The sequence below is a fragment of the Mus pahari genome, chromosome 3 (assembly GCF_900095145.1).
Source record: "Mus pahari chromosome 3, PAHARI_EIJ_v1.1, whole genome shotgun sequence".
Lineage (NCBI taxonomy): Eukaryota > Metazoa > Chordata > Mammalia > Rodentia > Muridae > Mus > Mus pahari.
In genome coordinates, this window is record NC_034592.1 from 60,718,405 (window position 1) to 60,733,824 (window position 15,420).

General features: G+C 49.5%; 2 protein-coding genes and 1 long non-coding RNA gene across 3 annotated transcripts; all 3 read left to right on the forward strand.

Moving 5' to 3' along the window:
- Positions 1 to 245: 245 nt before the first annotated feature.
- Hoxd11 (homeobox D11) lies at positions 246 to 12,094 on the forward strand. Its single transcript, XM_021194688.2, has 3 exons — positions 246 to 1,090; positions 1,833 to 2,287; positions 12,007 to 12,094. The coding sequence occupies exons 1-2, from the start codon at positions 316 to 318 to the stop codon at positions 2,066 to 2,068; spliced, it is 1,011 nt and encodes a 336-aa protein (XP_021050347.1). The 5' UTR covers positions 246 to 315; the 3' UTR covers positions 2,069 to 2,287; positions 12,007 to 12,094.
- Positions 9,785 to 13,020, forward strand: Hoxd10 (homeobox D10). The gene is made up of 2 exons (XM_021194686.1): positions 9,785 to 10,612; positions 12,007 to 13,020. Exons 1-2 carry the CDS (start codon positions 9,868 to 9,870, stop codon positions 12,282 to 12,284), a joined length of 1,023 nt encoding a protein of 340 aa, XP_021050345.1. The 5' UTR covers positions 9,785 to 9,867; the 3' UTR covers positions 12,285 to 13,020.
- Positions 13,021 to 13,442: 422 nt separating this feature from the next.
- On the forward strand, positions 13,443 to 15,339 carry LOC110319233. Its single transcript, XR_002380394.1, has 2 exons — positions 13,443 to 13,645; positions 15,001 to 15,339. It is a non-coding gene; the product is annotated as an uncharacterized LOC110319233 (long non-coding RNA).
- The last annotated feature ends 81 nt before the right edge of the window (positions 15,340 to 15,420 follow it).

The following is a 15,420-nucleotide window of genomic DNA, read 5'->3' on the forward strand; positions in this document are numbered from 1 at the left end:
CGCAGCCTGCTCAGGGAGTGCCCTGGGAGAGCTGGCGGGAGCTGGAGGCCGATCCGCCCCCAGCGTGCGCGCGTCTCGGCGCCAGAAGCCGTCCCGGGGCGTGTTGGCGAGCGCTGATATAGATATAAGGACATTTCTCTCCATGGCGTCACGTGACATAATTACCACCAGAATCAATCAAGATGAATTGCACGTCAGCGCCCGGTGGGGATTTTTGCTTAGTTGATCCTGGCCCAAGCCTCTTGTGCAATCGATGGCTCAGGTTGGAGGCGCGGGGAGCGGCCCGAGGCTTGCCGGCGTGCATGCCGCGCAGCCATGAACGACTTTGACGAGTGCGGCCCCAGCGCAGCCAGCATGTACCTGCCGGGCTGCGCTTACTACGTGGCCCCGTCGGACTTCGCCAGCAAGCCGTCGTTCCTCTCGCAGCCGTCCTCGTGCCAGATGACTTTCCCCTACTCGTCCAACCTGGCGCCGCACGTCCAGCCCGTGCGGGAGGTGGCCTTTCGCGACTACGGCCTGGAGCGCGCCAAGTGGCCGTACCGCGGCAGCGGCGGCGGTGGCGCGGGGGGCGGCGGCGGTGGCGGTCCCGGCGGGGGTGGCGGCGGCTCCGGGGGCTACGCTCCCTACTACGCCGCGGCGGCGGCGGCAGCGGCGGCGGCAGCGGCGGCCGAGGAGGTGGCCATGCAACGAGATCTGCTCCCACCCGCCGGCCGCCGGCCAGACGTGCTCTTCAAGGCTCCCGAGCCGGTGTGCGGCGCTCCCGGGCCGCCGCACGGTCCCGCGGCAGCAGCCTCTAACTTCTACAGCGCCGTGGGTCGCAACGGCATCCTGCCCCAGGGCTTTGATCAGTTCTACGAGGCGGCGCCAGGGCCCCCCTTCGCCGGCCCGCAGCCCCAGCCCGCTCCCGTGCCGCCGCAGCCCGAGGGTGCCGCTGACAAGGGCGACCCCAAGCCTGGGGCTGGTGGCGGCGGGGGCAGTCCCTGCGCCAAGGCGACTCCGGGCCCAGAGCCCAAGGGGGCGGCGGAAGGCGTTGGCGGTGAAGGCGAGGGCCCCCCAGGGGAGGCGGGGGCCGAAAAGAGCGGCGGCACAGGTAGGCGCGGGGCGCGGGCCGAGGGGCTGGCCCGGGGCGGTGGAGGGGGGGCAATGGGGACCTCCCTCTGCTTGCGCCGTTTTATGTGCTACTTTATAAGCATTCGAGGGGGTTTATACATCCTATAAGATTTCCCGGGTCGTTGTAAAGCGTGTTTATGATAGGAAACCAATTTAGGTGGGCTTAAGGTAGACTTCGAAGAGGACATTAATCGCTGTAGAGAGCTTTCCCTCTATTTGGGTGGGGGGGCGGGTGAGTTGAGGACCTTAAAGGAGGGAAGGACATTTGGAGCCAGTTGGTGAGTGGGAACACGAGAGCCTCCTGCCTTTCATGGGGAGGGTAGGTGATCTTCCGCACTGGACCCCAACCTCTGGCTGGCGCTCAGCTCGGAGTTGAGCAGATGCCCCTGTTGGCAAGCTCTTGTCTCTTTCCCCTCATGTTCTAGTTCAGAGCCTGCCTTGCCATCATCTTTCCTATCTCATTGCCAGCCTGGTGTGTGTGTGTGTGTGTGTGTGTGTGTGTGTGTGTGTGTGTGTGTGTGTGTGTCCCAGGGCATGAACACATGTCCACGCCCGCACTCTACTGTGCCCGCCCATATATCATCCCCCACGACGCAGGCAGGGCCTTTCAACGGCGGCAAGGGACGTCCCTAACTGGGCCAAGGCCTGGCCCTAGCTCAGTGGCCAGAGTGGGTGGGGGCAAGCAGTAGCCTCTCTCACTCCTTGCTTTCTTTTCCTTGCAGTGGCCCCCCAGAGGTCCCGGAAAAAGCGCTGTCCCTACACCAAGTACCAGATCCGCGAACTGGAACGCGAGTTTTTCTTTAATGTATACATAAACAAAGAGAAAAGACTCCAACTCTCTCGGATGCTCAACCTCACTGACCGGCAAGTCAAAATCTGGTTCCAGAATCGCAGGATGAAGGAAAAGAAACTGAACAGGGACCGTCTGCAGTATTTCACTGGAAACCCCTTATTTTGAGAACTCCAGGATGTACCCCCTCCCCAGAACCCCACTCACTCACCCTTCTCCCCACCAGCCTGCTCTCCGCAGGCCCAATGTCCTTGGGTTCAATGACGCCTCTTCTCTGTGGAACTTCACGATTCCTTCTCGCGTTCAACTCGGGACCTCCCAGCGACCACTACAGCCTGAGGAAGAGGCCCGGAACTTGGCTGAGCGGATCCTAATAAGGGGAACATGGTAAATGCAAACATCCCTTTACAATTTTACCGCCAATGTGCTGTTGTTCCTCTTCTCCCTCTGAGTCCTCATGGACGCGGCGAGATCTGTAGGAAGTTAGGCCATGGGGCTAGAAGGAGCCGGTGTTTTGCTTTGAGTTTGAGAAATCCCTTTCTTTCCCCTCAGTGAACACAGATTATTTAAACTCTGGGAAATGTACCTTTGGGCATGAGTCACTGTCTTTTTGTGTGTGAATAAATGGTTTCTAGCAAAATGGAGGTCACAGCTTCAATACACTGCATGGATTTTACTGTTTGAAGAAGTTTAGTGGCTAATCAGGCTGTCTTAGTGACCAGAACCCCCTTCCTCATGCAACTGAAAGCTCGCTGAGACACTTTTTAATCTCACCATAATAGGAATTGGTCCTTCACAGCCACTGTGGGCTACACTGGCTCTAAAATATCTTGTTAGTGTTCATTTCTGAATTGATGGTGTGATGCAGCAATGCTGGTTGTCTTTTTTTTTTTTTTCCTTCCAGGCAATGAGATTGAAGTAGTAGGTGTCTAAAAGCAAATTCTCACCCTGCCCCCACCTCTAGTCTAATGAACTTGGAATTTTTGGAAAGACAAAACAAATTTTAAAATTAATTAGAGGATCCAAATGATCTCTTAACATGGTGACAAGGAGCTGGAGTTTCTTAAGAAGAGGAAGGGGGAAAATCCTCCATGTGAGGCAGGGGAAGTTTGTTAAGAGGAAGTTAATAGGTGCAGGGTCTTGGGGGTCTTTCTGGTGTCATGAAGCAGGGACTGTGAGCCCCCCTCACTGGACTAAGGCTGGGGGCTGCAAAACTGCTTCTCACCACATTTATCCCTTTAAGTTAAAGAATGTGGTGAGGGCTGCAGTGCCCTTTATGTCACAGGACCAAGCCAGGCTGTTTACAAAACCTTGAACTGTCTAGACAACACCATAAAACCCAAAGTTCTAAACAGCTTAATTGGGTTATATTATACACCTTCTGGTGGGCCCAAAAGAGATTTCCGCAATGTGCAATAAACTGGAGACGTGAGAAAACCTCCTCTTGATCTGACAAGAGTGAAGTGGATCTTATGACTCTTAACCTCTCAGACGCCCAAAGTCTAAAAATAAATCCATAAGATGCACAGCACCTCATGCCTCTTCTGAGGAAGTATGCTTTTTAAAATATGAATTTTTTAAATTGCCAAAGCTTTTGGGGAGTAAAGAAAAACATAAGTGCATAAGTGTATGCCTTTGAACTTCCAAAATGTCAAGGTCATCACCTTTAACCTCTCTGAATAATTAGGCGCCTTAAAGTTCTTCTGTGATTTCCAACCACCGCCCAGGCTCATACATCCAGACCCACACACATATTTATGACCATACAGAATCATACTGGGGGTTCACCATAAATCTAGGAAAATTCCTAATTTCAGGATCAATAACCATAATTTCCCTCCCAACATTTGAGTAATTTAATAGCAACTGACTTCTTAGGAAAAAAAATAAAAACACTTGTTAGATCAAAATGCCCATTAACTATTACTAGAGCTAGGGTGTGCTGAGAATTTGGGAAGTTCTTAGAAAGAGTTTCTCTTTGCTGTAATGAAGAACTGCAGTTTTTAAAGACATTTGAGACAGTAAATTCTGATTAGACTTACATCATCTCTACCATTCGAAAGCAATTTGCCACCCTGCTAAACAAACTCTGGCACTTTATAAAATATAGAACAAAATAAAATATATTTATATTGTTTGGTAAACGCATTTCTAAATCTTTGGTAAGGGATAAAATAGAAACAAAGCAGACAAAGTATTTCACTAAGAAAGCGATTATTTTGTTTAGAATTCTGGGCATTGGTTTACCTGTAAATACCCTAATAATATGATCTTTCTGGGAGCATACTGTTTGTTTGAAACAAACCATAAAACTGGTTTGTTTGTTTTTTTTTCTTTATCTTTCTTTTTTCTTCTTCTTTTAACTGGGTCTAAATGTACAAGCTGTGTGCCAGCCAACACACTCCAGGCAAACGAGAGAAAACAGTTTTCCGTTTGCAAGAACTTTTACAGCCACACGAGGGCGCGCTCATGTTCCAGAAACCTTATTTGCCAAGAGGCTGCGGTACCTTTTTTTTTTTTTTTTTTCAATCCTAGAGTCTAATAAGGAATCTTGGCCCGCCCGTTAGAAACAGGCAGTCGTTAAGGTGTTTGCTATTTGCTTGTTCCAACCAGCCATGAGTTTGAGAAGTTGTATAGAGACAGAGGAAAAGAGGCAACCAGTTTTCTGAAACAGGAGATCCCCCTAATCGTTGTCTCCTTAAAGTCGCTGTGAAAAATACCTTGGTATATAACCTGATGGTTTCAAGAAGATATTTTTAAAAGACAAATAGCTGTGGTTTGAAATACGTCATAGCCACTGAGAGTTAATTAAATTAAGGAAATCTATTTTCATGTTGGTTTGAGTGTGGAGAGCGATGACAAACGTAAGACCCTTTCCCATTTCCCCAAAACCGCATGCGTCTTGTGAGCTTTCAGATGGCTGGGATGATTAAATGGCTTTGTTTAAAACAGATTAGGGCGTTGGCAACTTAGCTGAGCATGTACTTAGAAAAAAAAATGAAACTCCATGAGGATCGTGGGCGTCGTTTTGGGCTGAGGATTCCAGTCCACTCATGGCTTGGGTGCTACCCCTGGTTACCCCAAGGGCAAAGAGGGCTAGAAATTGGGGTGCGGGTGCCAGACTGGACCTATGCGGCTACTGGAGACAGTAGACTCTTTGTGAAGTCGTTTGTATTTCAAAGTGTCATGAATGGAAATGCATTTGAAGTAACAGGCCACTGTACTTAACTGAATCCGGGCCACCTTTCCTAGCTGCCCGCTGACCTTGAGGTGTGCAGTTTGCTTTGGGCACTGGCTCTTACAAACAGTTAAAATTGCTCCTGTGATTCACTGTTCCTGCAAATTCCGGGACATTAGGGAATGTCTATGTCCCCTTCCCTTGCATCCTTGCTGGCGGTCCACAAGTGTGAAGAAAGGGCTCCCGGACGTGGGCGGCTCAAAGGGAGGATGGCGGATCCCTCTCCCTTTCGCCCCTAAGTTCCTTGTTAAGAGCCTGCAGCCCCTGAAATTTGCACTGACCTCTGTCTCCCTCCATCCATTCGCTGGACCACAGGCTCTAGGGCTTTCTTGTCCGCTAGTTCTCCGGGTTTCCCAGAGCTGGCTTTGGCTTGCGGGAGGCTGGGGCGCCATGACTTCCCGGCTAGGCGCCAGAGAGAGGCGTGGGTGTTCCCCGCGCGGATGCCCGGCTCTGCCTGTCTTGCTGCCGGTTGGCTTTGCTTCTGTAAAAACGACCTTTCTCAGGGCCTAACCTCGGTTTCAGTCTAATGGGGTGAGACCCCCCTCCCCAAATGTCGTTGTGTTCCTTTGTAGGCAGCTCCATCGACCGCGCATCTGGCTGTGCGGGAGCCCCTTGGCCTTGGCTGGCAGCCGCCGGGCGGACCACCGCTGCTGCGCGGTCCACAGTGTCATTCCTCCCGGCAGCGCTCGCCCAATGTGGTCCTGATAAGGGCCAAGGGATGGGATCAGCAACTTCAGGGGCTGAAAAACTCTCCTTCTTGGGGCCGGCTAGAGTGCATGGGGCTCTTGACGGCGGACACCGATTCAGAGGCGCCAAGTTCCTCAGATTCTGAAGTAGAGAGAAAATGCGCCAAGTAGGAAGGAGTCTTTTGTGTCTGTGTAGAGAGAGGCTGGCTCTTCTCCATCTCTTACGCTTATCTTTGTAGATCCTTCACCGAGTCTGTAGTAGTCTTCCATTTGCTTTTCAAAAGTCTTTTCCAATTGCTGCCACAGTGCTCAGTGCAACCCAGACGGGCGCCCTGGGGAGGCAGCTTTTTAATTTGTCCCTATCCACTCTCTGTCCAAAGAGTGACAGAATCCAGAGGCAGCTCACGGCTCTAATTCAGGGAGACCCTAGGAGACCCTAGGTCCTCTTAGGCCCAGAGCCTCCACCCTACCCTCCTGAAGAAGACAAGAGAGTGAAGATACAAGCCACTTTATTGTTGTTGTTGTTGTTGTTGTTGTTACAAATGGTAATTTCTTGCTAAGGCGACCTTTTAATTTTTTTTCTCTGGAAAAAAAAAACTGCCAGGGAGACAGGCGTCTTGGTACAAATAAGGGTATCCATCTCTTTTACGATGCATTATTGACTTATTATTAATATTAACTGCCCTAAAAGATCTAAAGATGACTTAAAAAAAAAAAAAAAACCAACCACTACATTAAACACTCGAAGCAAAATAAAAGTTGACCTCTAAAGCTACTGCCTTTCCCTTCCATTTGCTTTGTGTCAGCTCTAAGATCTTAAGGCACATTTTCTGTCCTCCCCTCTTACAGTATTTTCATTTTGCTCACGTTTTAAATTCTAGAAATCTAACATATTGACAGCTTTGGACCCGAGGAATCAGTCTGAAGGCAGAAATTCGAAAGAGAAAAAAAGTTAGAATTTTGAGAGAATAGATTCCATTTTTAAGTTGGAATACACATTTTCCCCTCTGCCTTTGAGTGAAGGTCTATTTAAACTTCAATCTAATTCGAGGAGACTTTGAGCTTGAAGCCATGGGACACTGAAACAGAAAGACCCACGCACAGAAAAGGCCAGAGCTTGCCTCTCCCACTTCACTGAAGACTTACCAGCTCAGTAAGGAATTGCTTGGTTTTAGCCTGGGTGTTTTCTTCGTGTATAAATAAAGATTATGAAAGGGCATTTGATGGGCATAAAATTCCTGATTAGATTGAACAGCTCTGCATTGCTTGGGATTAGGAAAATTTGGCAGTAGAAACCTGGACAGCTCTCCTGGCCGAGATGCAAAGCAACACAATGCTAAAGCGCCAAGCTGGCGTCAGGGGGACTGCCGAGAGCTGTGCTGCGGGCACTTTGTTCAGCTCTGGGCATATTTAGCTGTAGCTCAGAATTTGATCGCCACAATGTAAAAAGGGGAATTTTGAGGTGCTAATCAGTGGTTGTTAGGTTTGATCAAGATCTTAGCAACTTAGGGACAAAAGTTATTTTTCCCCCTATGCCTTACTTAACACCCCTCACCCCCTCCCCAGCTTAAAAAATAGCCACCCCTGTAGAAAGGTAATGTTTAAATCTCTCGGGCTCCACCACCGGGGTGCAGCAGCCAGAGCAGTGAGAGGCTCCAGGCTTTAACCTGACAATGATGTTGTATTTGAACAGCTGCGTAAAGGTTTAAAAGGTCTGTCTCATTGCCACCGTGGAGTTTTTTAAAAGGGGTTATTGTTTGGGCGAGGGCACTGAGAGGAGACTAGCCAATCGGTCCCAAGGCCGAAAATAACCTCCAAGCCTGTTTTCATCAGGCCCGGAGAAATTCCTTTAGGGGAGGGAGGGGGACAAAGGACTTTGCTGGGATGTGAGTGAATTTTTTTTTTTTTTTTTTTTTTTTTTTTTTTTTGTAAAGGAGCAACTAGGTCCCCCAGAACACTGAGGGCTCCTTAAAGAGCATCGAACCCCACAGAAATGTTCTGTTGAGGCGGAAAACAGATTTATCCACAAGTTCAGTCTCTGGGCCTGAAATCCAAGGCCAGCCCATTCCTGGGTGAATGTGGGAGAAGGGAACACAGATGTCTTTGCCGACTGGGAGCTGGTTCACGGTCACAGTTTCCGGGTCCGTTTTACTTTCTTGACTGCCGGGAACGGGACCCGGAAGGCCGAAGGACGGCTCCCCCACACAGGCAGGGCCTCTGGTCCAGGGCAAGTCTTTGGAAATCAAGGTTAAAGCTCCCTGCTGCTGTCCTAAGGCCCCGGGCTTCCGCAAGGCGGCTCGCCGCCTGCAACCAAAGAAGAAGGGAGGAAGTTGTTCAAGGTTCTCATAAAATTCTGAGTTTCCACGGTGGTTGTGGCAGTGGTTGTTCTTTAATGAGCTGGACCACAACCCAGACCATATCCTCTTTATAAAACTTTCCCTCACCAGAGGAAACGGAAGACTAAGACTCTCCCTCTTTATCCCTTCTTGCCCAAACAAAACCTTGTCAAAGAATTTTAGGGATTGTCCAAAACTATAAAATTTAACTTCTGACAAAAGTATAGCTTTTAATATTTGACGATTTGTGTTAAAACAAAAATTGACCTTCTTGGTTAGTAGCGAAGGGGAAAAATCAATAGTATAATTTTCAATAATTCATAAAGCGAACGCCATTATGCTAAATCTTAACTATTAATCTTATCCTTTACAAAGTCTCGATTGATTTGTTAATAAAATATCTTCCCGTTTGTGGCAACAGCGGGTATAACTCTTTAAAAACCTTCAGAAGCAAGAAAATTACCAAGTAGCCCAAGAATGTAGATGAGAATTTTATTGATCGCCCTGATTCTTCTTAATATGTATTAATAAATTCCACAACCCCTTGTACCTTGCACTTGTCAGAAACCAATGCTTTTACAAAATCCATAAAAGGAAAACATATTTTTCTTTGCAGAAGATCTAAATGACACATTTGCTTTGCTATCTCCTCTTTTTTTATTTTTGTTTTTTCTTCTGGCCCAGTTTTCTAAAACTTGTGGAGTCCGGGGGTCAGAGTTTTCCCTTTTCTTTGGAAAAAATATTTTCTTTTTTCCCTTCCTTTCTCTCTGCCCTGTGTTATCAGGGGAAGGAAATCTGGCTTTAGCTGTTTCTGGGAGCCGGAGAGTGCTTTCGCGAATAGGGAATGGCTGGCGAAGGATTATCTCCAAGCTAGGAAGCTCCCCAGCGACCGGTCCTCAAAGGTCAGGGAGTCAAGGCTCCAGGAGCTCCTGGGTGCCGATACCCCCACCCTCCTAGTTCTAGCAGAAAGATCTAAGGAGAGGGTAGCTACGGGCTGGAACCATCATCCGAGCTTCAGGTTTGCCCAGCTGCGTGGTGGCCTCTCGACCCTCGCGGCCCTATTCGCCAGTGCTTCCCGACACCTTGGTCCAATCTTTGCACTGGAGATTTTCACCCCCCACTTTGGAGCCCTAGGGAGGGATGTTTCTGAACTAGAGGAATCGGACTCACCTTCCTGGCTGCCCAGTACTAAATTAACCAGCCCGCGCCCCTATCCCTTCCTTGGAACCGGCCCTCTTGGGCGCCTTCTGCCTGGGTATGTGCAGGGAGAGCGCTTCTGTGAGCAGGCGCCACAGCGCTCTGACTTCCCTCAGTGCACGTGTCCTCCCGGAGGCCCCTCGAATCAAGCCTTTCCTTCCGCTGGCGGGGCCCGGTGGCCGGGTGGGGGACTCGAGTGGGGCAGGCAGGCCGGCCAAACAAGCCCCGGGAGACAGGCTGGCCGGCAGCAGAGCTCTGGACCGGTTGTCTCCAGCGCGCACTATCACAGGCGCTTAGTAGATGTCGCTGTTGTCCGTGCTTACGCGGCTGGCCGGCCGGGCTGGGGAACACGTGACCTGCAAGGAGGCTGCGGCTCAAGGCCATTTTCAAATCTCATTGGCTTGGTTGTCATGTGGTCGGCAGAGGCATCCACAATTACACCGGGAATGTTTTCCTAGCGATGTCAGCCTACAAAGGACACAATCTCTCTTCTTCAAATTCCTCCCCAAAATGTCCTTTCCCAACAGCTCTCCTGCTGCTAATACTTTTTTAGTAGATTCCTTGATCAGTGCCTGCAGGAGTGACAGTTTTTATTCGAGCAGCGCCAGCATGTACATGCCACCACCTAGCGCAGACATGGGGACCTATGGAATGCAAACCTGTGGACTGCTCCCGTCTTTGGCCAAAAGAGAAGTGAACCACCAAAATATGGGTATGAATGTACATCCTTATATACCTCAAGTAGACAGTTGGACAGACCCGAACAGATCTTGTCGAATAGAGCAACCTGTTACACAGCAAGTCCCCACTTGCTCATTCACCGCCAACATTAAAGAAGAATCCAATTGCTGCATGTATTCTGATAAGCGCAACAAACTCATTTCTGCCGAGGTCCCTTCGTACCAGAGGCTGGTCCCCGAGTCTTGTCCTGTTGAGAACCCCGAGGTTCCTGTCCCTGGATATTTTAGACTGAGTCAGACCTACGCCACCGGGAAAACCCAAGAGTACAATAACAGCCCCGAAGGCAGCTCCACTGTCATGCTCCAGCTCAACCCTCGTGGCGCGGCCAAGCCGCAGCTCTCGGCTGCCCAGCTGCAGATGGAAAAGAAGATGAACGAAAGCGCGAGCGGCCAGGAGCCCACTAAAGTCTCCCAAGTGGAGAGCCCCGAGGCCAAAGGCGGCCTTCCAGAAGACAGGAGCTGCCTGGCTGAGGTCTCCGTGTCCAGTCCCGAAGTGCAGGAGAAGGAAAGCAAAGGTCGGTATGAACAGAGTTGCCACCCCAGCGGGGCGTGCAATCCGGTAAAACCTCGAAAAGGGAGCGCTCGGGTGCCCAGAGCGGAGCCCGGGCAGCGGAGCCCAGAGCCCATACTCCGCAGGTGCAGTTCCACCCGGCTTTTAGAAGGGAGATCCCAGCCTTGAAAGGGTCCGGGCTTCTCTCCCGCTGCTCCGGCCAGACCTGGCCCCAAGCTGATGGCGCCTGGGCAGAGGACAGGCTTGCCGGGTTTATCAGTCTTGAGCCAGATCCGAAATACAACAAAAGAGCTAAAAGGAGACCAGCCGCTTGTAAACAGGGCTCCAGTGCCCGCTTTTCTTTGGCTCAGATTTGCAGCTCTAGTTTTTGCCTTGAACTCAGGGATCATTTTAAGGTATCCTAAGATACCGTGTTTGTGTCCAAGGGTTTGCACCCCGCATCCTGCGATCTAAGAGGGGAAGGAAATGGTTTGGCCTGTTGGTGCTTGGGTGGGGAAGCAGAGGACTTCTGGCCGCTACTGAGCTAGGTAACCTTGGCTTTGTCTGGGGAAAGTGCCGCAGGCTTTGCAATCTTCTACAAAGAGGGCAAAGGCGGAGGAGGGGGAGAACCGAACTGCATTGCCCACCTAGGGCTGGGGTAATGCAAAGAACCCATATGCGTTTCGAAGAAGGAACCTTGAGCCCCAACGCCCATTTCTGCAGTCTGTCCCTCAGTGTCTACCGGGTGAGCCTCAGAGTTACATTTCTGGGGGAAGGCTTTTGTGTGAAAGCAAAGAAAAATTGAGGAAATTCTGGGGGGAGGGGGAACTGTAACAATGCCCAGTCAGGGTGGAGAAGGGATCCTTGCTTCCTCATTATCTCTTGAAACAGCCTGCGTCCCTATAAACCTGGTTGAGGATCTCCTTGTCTGCCTAGGAGGGGTGGGTAAGAAGCAACCGACTTGGGGCCCTGGAGCAGTAGTGAGATACTGGTAGATGAAGCAAGCTATGGTTCTTTCTGGTGGGCTGACTGGCTTAGATTGTTTTTGGGGGGAGGGAGGAATTCTGTAAAGTTTGCTATTATAGTCACATTTTGTGCAAGCCAGAAAGTTGTGTAGCAGGGAGAGAGAGAGAGAGAGAGAGAGAGAGAGAGAGAGAGAGAGAGAGAGAGAGAGAGAGAGAGAATATGATGAGGCAGCCCCTGGCACAGACTATCCTTTCATTCATCGTGTTAAGTGTTTAGTTCTAAATTGGTACCAATTTACAATCCCCTTCATGCCCACCTTCGTAAGTAATGTTTAATACCAGCATTGTTCAAAGCAGCCTGTCTGGCAGCAGGGTCATGGCCAAGGGTATATTTGAATGGACTGAGAGAAAAAAAAATCTTGATTTTTTTTTCTTCTCCCTTTAATTTTGTTAGAGGAAATCAAGTCTGATACTCCAACCAGCAATTGGCTCACTGCAAAGAGTGGCAGAAAGAAGAGGTGCCCTTACACCAAGCACCAGACGCTGGAATTGGAAAAAGAGTTCTTGTTCAATATGTACCTCACCCGCGAGCGCCGCCTAGAGATCAGTAAGAGCGTTAACCTCACCGACAGGCAGGTCAAGATTTGGTTTCAAAACCGCCGAATGAAACTCAAGAAGATGAGCCGAGAGAATCGAATCCGAGAACTGACCGCCAACCTCACCTTCTCTTAGGTCTGAGGCCTACGTGAGGCCAGGATCCGAGAGAGGGGGCACCGAGTTCCAGGCCTGAGTGCTGGAGGACTGGCAAGGCGGAAACAAAACCTTCATTGCTCTTTGGGTTTTTGTTTTGTTTTGTTTTGCTCTGTTCTGTTCTGTTTTCCTGCTAGAATGTGACTTTGGGGTCATTCTGTTCGTGCTGCAAGTGATCTGTAATCCCTATGAGTATACATATATATATTAAAAAAACTTAGCACGTGTAATTTATTTTTTCATCGTAATGCAGGGTAACTATTACTGCGCATTTTCATTTGGGTCTTAACTTATTGGAACTGTAGAACATCCATCTAACCGTATCCATCGCATCCACCCATCTATCCGGCCAGCAATGTGACTTTTCCATGTTTTTCCTAACATAAAAGTTCCTGTGTGTGGTTAGCCCATGAACTCATGGCATTTTGAAAACATCCAGTAATTTAAAAAAACAAACAACCTATATCTATATATATTTCAAAAGATTAAGAAAACCCACAAGTTTTGGGGGGAGGGGGACTCTAAAAAGCACATTACAATGTATCTTTTCACAAATGAACTTAGCAATTGTCCTTGGTGAAATGGAGTATTGATGACTTATGCCTTGTAGCCTTTCCTTGTGGTGCATCTGTGGTTTAGTAGAAGTACAAGCACAACCTGTGCTTTTCTGTGCATGTTCTGGTCGCATGTGTAATGCAATAAACTCTGGAAATGGGTTTGTTCCTTCTGCTTTCTGAAATGGAAATATACATTTTGGTGGAGAGGAAAGCCTTTGGGGAGGGTTTCTTCTGACCAAACTGCTCTTCAGGGGGCAGTGGACTAGGGGACTGGGAGGGGCAGGAAAAAGGAGATGGGAGGAGAAAAACTAGAGAAGACCTAGGCTGTTAGAATATGGCAATGATGGGCTTGAGAAGGGTTTGTGATTCAGACTGACAACCCAGTCTTCTTAACTGGGAAGACTGCTCTCTCCTCTCCCACCCCCTAATCTTATTAATATAATTGATTCTCAATGGGATGAGCTTCCCTCTACCCCTGAGCCTGGTAAGTAAGCACCCTATACAGGCTTTTGCCTTCAGTCCCCCATTTGTGTGTCTTCTTCTCTTTGGTTTTGGTTATGTTATTTTTAATGCTTTCAGTGAGCTCTTGGTGACTTCTGGCTGGGGAACCCATCTTCAGGGGCTAGGTTGAAACTAGTAATGCCCACCTGGAACCTGGCTGGCCTCCAATGCAAGAACAAGCAACAGCTTAGCAGAGCACTGGATCCAATTGTGCCCCCCAAGTCCTTTTCTCTTTCCCACCCGCCCCAAGCTCAAGACAACCAGACCCAGCGAAGCCAAGGTTAGGTGAGTTTTCTCATTTTATTTTACCTTGGTTCCTTTCTGAAAAGGATTAATATTCAGCCATTGCCTTTGAGTGACCCACTTTAACTATTTAAAGGAAAAATAAAAAAAGGAAATATTCCCCCAGTCAAATCTCTCACCATTTAATTACAAAATGTCCGTTGCAGCCACTGTGTCTGAGCTGTCAGGTGACTGGAAGCGGTTGCAAGTGACCATGACTTCCCAACAAGTCTGTCCAATGGGCCTTGTACACACATGGGTTGGAAAATTCAACCCAGCTTCTGTAAAACCCCTGTCGTTGAGCCCACATTTATTCAGTGCTGCCAGGAAAAAAGGGAAGAGGTTCTTGTGGGAAGAGGTGACTGAACTCCTTGCCCCAGGTCCGGCCTGTGGTTTTTTAACCCATCTTCAAAGAATTTCACAAAACAGGAATTTCCCCCCCCCCCTAAACACAGGCCCTTTTCCTCTCAAAGAATGGTCCATTCAGTCTCTCTGAGCTTCAGAGCCCCAGACAGACAGTCTTTGGGATGCTCAGCATTGATTTTTTTAAAACCTCCTCTCCCAAACCCCAAATCCTCTCAAATTCCAAGACAGGTTCCTTTAGGGACGGGATGGGGGGAGAGGAGAGGAGAGGAGAGGAGAGGAGAGAGAGAGAGAGAGAGAGAGAGAGAGAGAGAGAGAGAGAGAGAGGCATCTGACTCAATTCTAGCTTGAGAGGGCTGGAATAAATTTGCCCCTGACTTACCTTGGATGGGCAAAAGAAGTAGAGTGATTTTTAACCTCTGCGTTTCTCCCAGCGATGTGGGGCGCGCCATTAGTTGCTGATAGGGGGAAACCTGTGCTACAGGAAAAGGGCAGACCCCCTGAAACAAAATCAGAAAGCCATTCGCAAAGGCAATCAATCAGGCCCTAAGTAGCCATTTACCCCCTTTCTTTGCGGGGCCAGAGGTGGATTGGGAGTCCTCCAAGGGTGCTCTAGGCAACTTGTAGAGCAAGGAATATGTCCTCTCAGCCGCCGCTGGCATGAGGCTTTTGTCTCGACTCCTAGGCAGGCTTTGTACCATGGATTTGGGAGTGACAATGGGCATTTCTCTCAGATTCAAGGCTGCCCGGCCTTACCTCTCAAGGCAAATGGGGGGGGGGGACTGGAAAGGGGGTGGATCAAGGACCTATTCTTTAGTCTGGATTTTGAAGACATCTTCAGAATCCGTTTGCAGGCACATGTGAAAGGCACGCAGCGACCCTACCCTCGGAGATGCGGTTCCTGCAGGCCTCACTGAGGCTAGGCTAATTCCGGCTAGTGAGAACCGTTCTCACTGGCCTCTAGGGTTTCCCCTCTGTGGCATGTTTTCTTGCAGGGCCATTCCAGAAGGCTGGAAAAAGATGAGGCACCATGGCCATCACTGTCGGCTCCTTGGGACTCCAGTGCTCACCACCCATCTGAGGGCAGAGAGACACCCCTTGGAGGCCGGCCGCCCCTTAGAAGCCATGCTGAGCTGGACCAGGCCCGGGAGTCCAGTTGACCCAGCTCACCCCCTGGGCCTCGGGGCATGTGCCTAGCTTCATGTTGAGGGTGTACGTGTGGCTGGCCCGGGAGTGTGAGTGCGGTAGAGGGAGGGGCCCTCCGAGCTGCTCCATCCGTCCGTTTTATTAGGGACACATTAATCTATAATCAAATACACCTCATAAAATTTTTATTGAAAGGCATAATATCATTACAGAGGTCTTCCACCTGTTTTAAACAACACGCCAAGCTGTGAGAGCGTGTGTGTGTGTGT